The sequence below is a fragment of the Toxorhynchites rutilus genome, chromosome 2 (assembly GCF_029784135.1).
Source record: "Toxorhynchites rutilus septentrionalis strain SRP chromosome 2, ASM2978413v1, whole genome shotgun sequence".
Classification (NCBI taxonomy): Eukaryota; Metazoa; Arthropoda; class Insecta; order Diptera; family Culicidae; genus Toxorhynchites; species Toxorhynchites rutilus.
The window spans coordinates 136,438,980-136,444,830 of NC_073745.1; the positions used below are offsets into that span (position 1 = coordinate 136,438,980).

The 5,851-nt window shown below is 47.7% G+C and overlaps 1 protein-coding gene across 1 annotated transcript; it reads left to right on the forward strand.

Moving 5' to 3' along the window:
* Positions 1–2,368: 2,368 nt before the first annotated feature.
* LOC129766155 (uncharacterized) lies at positions 2,369–4,660 on the forward strand. Its single transcript, XM_055766621.1, has one exon. The coding sequence runs from the start codon at positions 2,369–2,371 to the stop codon at positions 4,658–4,660; it is 2,292 nt and encodes a 763-aa protein (XP_055622596.1).
* The last annotated feature ends 1,191 nt before the right edge of the window (positions 4,661–5,851 follow it).

Genomic DNA, 5,851 nt, shown 5'->3' on the forward strand with positions numbered 1-5,851 from the left:
TTCTATCGGGATCAACTCCCGCGGGCCAATGGATGAAGAAAGGGCTCCACTAAATAAAAGTGCTCCACCTTCGATTGTCGACTTTTCTTCTGTAGCTGGTCGCAATCGTCTACCAGAAAATAATAATCAAATAAATATGAGGTCATCGGGATGTGATAATGTGATCGCGTCTTCGACTAGTGTAGGGCCAATGTTACACGATAGATTAGTAGAGAAAAGTGTACCAGAAGTTTTTCCCGTCTACTACGGGCCCAGTCACATACCTATGCCCAGTTGTAATCCTATGTTCTCAACTTCCAATCCAAGTCTGGGTCAGAATTATAACACAAACAGTTTAATGCAAAACTTCCACAACATCGTCGCTACTAATCCAACAATGTCGTTTCTCAATGGGGGCGCTGGATGCTTGACAAACGGGTATCCAGTAAGTTCACAAAATCCTGCTTCATCAATAACGATGGGAATTTCTCGATCTATGCTGAATTTCGGATGTCAACCAACGTGGAGCAACGCGAATATTACCAGTACGAGCGTCGCTGGGACGAACGGTGGAATAGAGTCGGTCTCCATGAAGCACATTCCGGTTTCATCGCAGAGAAGGTTGATTCTGAACAGTGTCGGCGAAGTTCCAGGACTCACCAATGTATCGATGCCACCTACATCCAGTGTAACCTTTCCCCAGTTTGGGACTCAGCAACAATCCGTTACTCCAGTCCGAAATGGGCCATCTAATGAACAAATGGCGGCGAGGCAAGTGATGCCACGGGAGTTGCCAAACTTCTCTGGCGATCCGCAGGACTGGCCGTTGTTCTACAGCTCGTTCTGCAACTCCACAGAAGCATGTGGATATACGGATTCGGAAAACCTGGCAAGATTGCAGCGTTGTCTAAAGGGTAGTGCGTTAGAAGCAGTTCGGAGTCGTTTGCTGATGCCACAGTCTGTGCCTTTCGTTATCGATATACTTAGAAGGTTGTATGGTCGACCAGAAATTTTAATACATTCTCTCCTCCAAAAGTTGCGAACGGTACCTTCTCCAAAATTTGATAACCTGCAGTCGCAGATTAACTTCGGTCTCGCGGTACAAAACGTCGTAGATCATATGACTATCGCCAATCTTCCTGATCATCTGTGGAATCCGACGCTGCTCCACGAATTGGTAGAGAAATTGCCACCTCAAATCAAGATGCAGTGGTCTTACTACAAGAGCAGATTCTCTTGTGTCAACCTAACGACCTTTAGTGCTTTCATGTCCGAGCTTGTGATGATGGCCTCTGACGTTACGCTTCCGATGGACGCCCTCGCACTGAACTCGAAGACTGGTAAATCGATTAAAGAAAAACCGAAGCTGTACATGCATACTGAGGATCAGCGGGAGAAGAACTCTGAATTTGCCGAGAAAATGAAGACGCCAATGGAACAGGCAAAGAAGACCTGTGTGTATTGCGGTAAAGAACGTCACGAGATCGCGAACTGCATCCAATTCAAAGCGCTCGATGTTGACGGTAGGTGGAAGGCAGTTAAAGAGAAGAACCTGTGTAGGAGTTGCCTTGTACCACACCGCAAATGGCCATGTCGTACCAAAAAGGAGTGTGGCATTAACGGATGTAGAATATATCACAACAGTCTTCTACATCCAACGAGCAGTTCGGAAAAGACGAACACAGCGAGAACTACAGGGAATACAGACACTGTTGTACATCAAAATCTACATCGCTCTAGGTCTTATTCTTTATTCCGTTATTTGCCAGTTACTATACATGGAAATGGAAAACATGTCAGTACTTACGCGTTCCTGGACGATGGATCGAATTCTACCCTTCTGGAAAACAAAATCGCGTCCGCTCTAGGCATCAAGGGGCCAACCGACGGTTTCTGTCTGAGTTGGACAGGCAATATCTCGCGGGAAGAAAAAGAATCTCAACGAATCAGTATAGTAATCTGCGGGGATGGCAAGAAGTTTAAACTCCATAACGTGAGAACGGTTCAGCAGCTCCAGTTACCTGCGCAAACGATGCGCTATGAGGATCTAGTCCAAACCTACCATCATCTGAAGGGACTTCCGGTTCGCAGTTACGAGGGTGCGATCCCGGGCATCATCATCGGTATAGAACACATACGACTATTAACTGCATTTCGAACACGAGAAGGAAAAGACAATGAACCGGTAGCAACAAAGACACGTCTCGGATGGTGCATATTCGGGAAAAACTCCGACAGCGGAACAGCGATGGAGCAGTTGAACCTACATCTAGCTGATGAGGTGCAAAATCGCGATCTGCATCAGTGGATGAAGCATTTTTTTGCCGTTGAAGAGTAGAGTGTAACGGTTAAACCCGAACCGGAAGAAGACAAACGAGCGCGGAAAATAATGGAAGCAACCACACGACGTGTCAAAGGTGGTTTCGAGACAGGGCTGCTTTGGAGGTTCAACAACATCTGCTTTCCCGATAGCTATCCGATGGCATTGCGGCGATTGCATGCGTTGGAGAAACGACTAAGTCGAGATCCAGTTCTTGAAGCAAAGGTGAGAAACCAGATAATGGAATATGAAGTGAAGGGTTATGCTCATCGAACTACGCCAGAAGAACTTCGATCTACGAACCCAAATAAGGTCTGGTATCTACCTTTGGGAGTCATACAGAACCCGAAGAAACCGAATAAGTTGCGGTTGATATGCGACGCTAAAGCACGAGCAGGAGGAGTGTCGTTCAACGACATGCTATTAAAAGATCCTGATCTGCTGGTAGCCCTGATGGAGGTATTACTACGGTTCAGACAAGGGAACATCGCAATAGTAGGCGACATAAGAGAGATGTTCCATCAGATTTGGATTCGAGACGAAGACAAGCAGGCCCAGCGATTCATTTATCGATCATGCCCTGGGTCAGAACCCCAGATATATACTATGGACGTTGCGACGTTTGGAGCGACATGCTCGCCGAGTCTGGCACAGTACGTAAAGAACAAAAATGCAACGGAGTTCGCGAGATCATTTCCGAGAGCGGTGAAAGCCATAACAGATAACCACTACGTGGATGATTTTCTGGACAGCGTAGACACAGAAAAGGAGGCCGTCCAGTTGGTTAACGAAGTGAAATTCGTCCATTCTCAAGCAGGATTCGATATCCGTAACTTCTGCTCTAATTCAGTCGAAGTCCTAGCGAGAATCGGAGAAACGACAGAACGCCAGCAGGTATCCATGAACCTGGACAAATCACCAGAGTCTGAACGGGTGCTGGGATTGATCTGGAGGCCAGCAGACGATGTCTTTAGCTTTGACTTGAGCAATATGAAGGAGGAGATTAGGGAACTTGTCGAGAGTAGAACCGTTCCTAGCAAACGACAGGTTCTGCGAACTGTAATGTCCCTATTTGACCCATTGGGACTCATTTCACACTTCGTGGTGCATGGGAAGATTCTCATGCAACAGATTTGGAGAACCGGAACGGACTGGGACGAACTCATTGTGGAGGAATTGTGGGATCAATGGAAGCAGTGGTGCCAATACATGCAGCGTTTGGATGAAGTGAGAGTACCACGCTGTTTCTTTAAAGGGGTGAACATCTCTGCACTCAAAGAGGCGGAAGTTCATCTATTTGTGGATGCGAGTGAATTGGCATGTGCGGCGGTTCTTTATCTCCGAGTCCTCGACAGCGGTAAGCCCAGGTGTGCTCTGGTAGCCGCTAAAACTAAAGTGGCCCCACTAAAACCTCTCTCCATTCCACGTCTTGAGCTTCAAGCAGCGATGATCGGGACAAGGTTGATGGACTTCGTCCTGAAATCCCTGGATGTCCAAATAAAGAAACGCTTCTTGTGGACAGATTCCTCAACTGTTCTCTGCTGGTTGCGGTCTGATAGCCGGCGGTATCATCAATTTGTTGCCTTTCGTGTAGGAGAGATCCTCTCAACAACTACAGTGGATGAATGGCACTATGTACCATCAAAAATGAACATAGCCGACGTAGCCACGAAATGGAAGGAGGGGCCAAGCTTCGATCCGTCCGACTTCGATTCGACCAGTCCGTGGTACAATGCTCCAGAATTTTTATACCAAGAACAGGAGCAGTGGCCTTCAGAACCCCCGCGGAAACAAGCAGAAACAGAAGTCGAACTGCGTTCTGCATTTTTATTCCACGGCATGATGCCGAAAGCCGTTGTTGATTGTTCCAGGTTTTCAAACTGGAATCGTCTATTGAGGGCGACCGCTTACGCTTTGCGTGCTGTACGCAGATTTAGAGGGGAACCGGCGTCCCAGTCGGATTTTCTATCTCAAAAAGAGTTATGTGATGCGGAAATAGTGATATGGAAGCAGGTGCAAGCTGGAACCTATTCAGACGAGTACGCGATTCTGGAGCATAACCTGACGAATCCCACAAGTTTAGCTCCATTCCCGAAATCTAGTCCACTCTATCGACTTTCGGTATTCTTGGATGAACGAGGTGTCGTCCGAATGAACAGTAGAATATCTACTTCGCCGTCTGTATCGTATGACACGAAATTTCCGATTGTGCTGCCAAGGAAAGAATATGCAGTCTATCTTCTAACGGAGAGCTATCACCGGAGGTTTCTTCACAGGAACGGGGAGACAGTCTGCAATGAAATGCGTCAACGATTCTTCGTACCCGGACTTCGAATTCTGATTCGGCAGGTGGCAAAGTAGTGCGTGACGTGTCGTATTCGAAAGGTTGTTCCAAATCCTCCTCTGATGTCAGCTCTGCCTGCAGTTCGTGTTACAGGAATGATCAGACCGTTTACGTTCACTGGAGTGGACTATCTAGGACCAATACAGGTCAAGCAAGGTCGCAGCTTGGTAAAGAGGTGGGTGGCATTGTTTACCTGCTTGACTATACGTGCTGTACATCTAGAAGTGGTGCACAGTCCGTCCACCCAGTCATGTATAATGGCCATCAGACGTTTTGTGGCTCGTCGTGGTTCCCCGGAGAATTTTTATAGTGACAACGGCACAAATTTCTTGGGAGCGAGCAACATATTGAAGAATCAGATACAGAATATCCATGAGGACTGTGCGGTCACGTTTACGAACAGCAAGACCAACTGGATTTTCAATCCACCATCAGCACCTCATATGGGCGGTTCATGGGAGCGTATGGTGCGCTCCGTAAAGGCTGCCATGTCAGCAATTGCGGACCATCCACATCATCCGAACGATGAAGTTCTGGAGACGGTAGTGCTGGAGGCTGAGGCCATTGTCAACTCCAGGCCGCTAACTTACATCCCTTTGGAATCGATTGAGCAGGAGTCGCTTACGCCGAATCATTTCCTGCTCTTTGGCACCAAGGGTATCACACAGCCGGAGATGTCGACAAGGCTGGAAGGAGGAATCCTGCGTGACAGCTGGCGTCTAGCGCAATGCCTGGTGGATCATTTTGGAACCGTTGGATTCGAGAGTACCTTCCAACTATAACCAGACGCACCAAGTGGTTCGAACCGGCTAAGCCGTTGGAAGTTGGGGACCTGGTACTCGTGGTAGAAGAGAGTAAACGGAACGGATGGTTGAGAGGCAGAATTCTAGATGTGGTTAAGGCAGCGGATGGGCAAGTTCGACGAGCAGTTGTGCGGACTAAAAACGGAATACTCAACAGACCTGCAGTGAAATTGGCACTTCTGGATCTTCAGAAACCTGGGGACGGTCCGGAACTACACGGGCAGGGGGATGTTACGAAACCACAGGGCAGTTTCGTGCAGTAGGAGGGTGAACTCAGCCCGTCCGTAGCAGCCAACGTAAAAACAACAAATAAATAACGAGAAACGTCAGACAGCAAAACACAGTAGCAAAAACAAAACAATCTCACGTGATACGGCAAAAGAGTGGCAAACGAGTTGAGAAGAA

What these genes read in the sequence shown, in the direction of transcription:
- LOC129766155 (XM_055766621.1), top strand. Translation starts at nt 2,369, where the DNA reads ATGGAAGCAACCACACGACGTGTCAAAGGTGGTTTCGAGACAGGGCTG.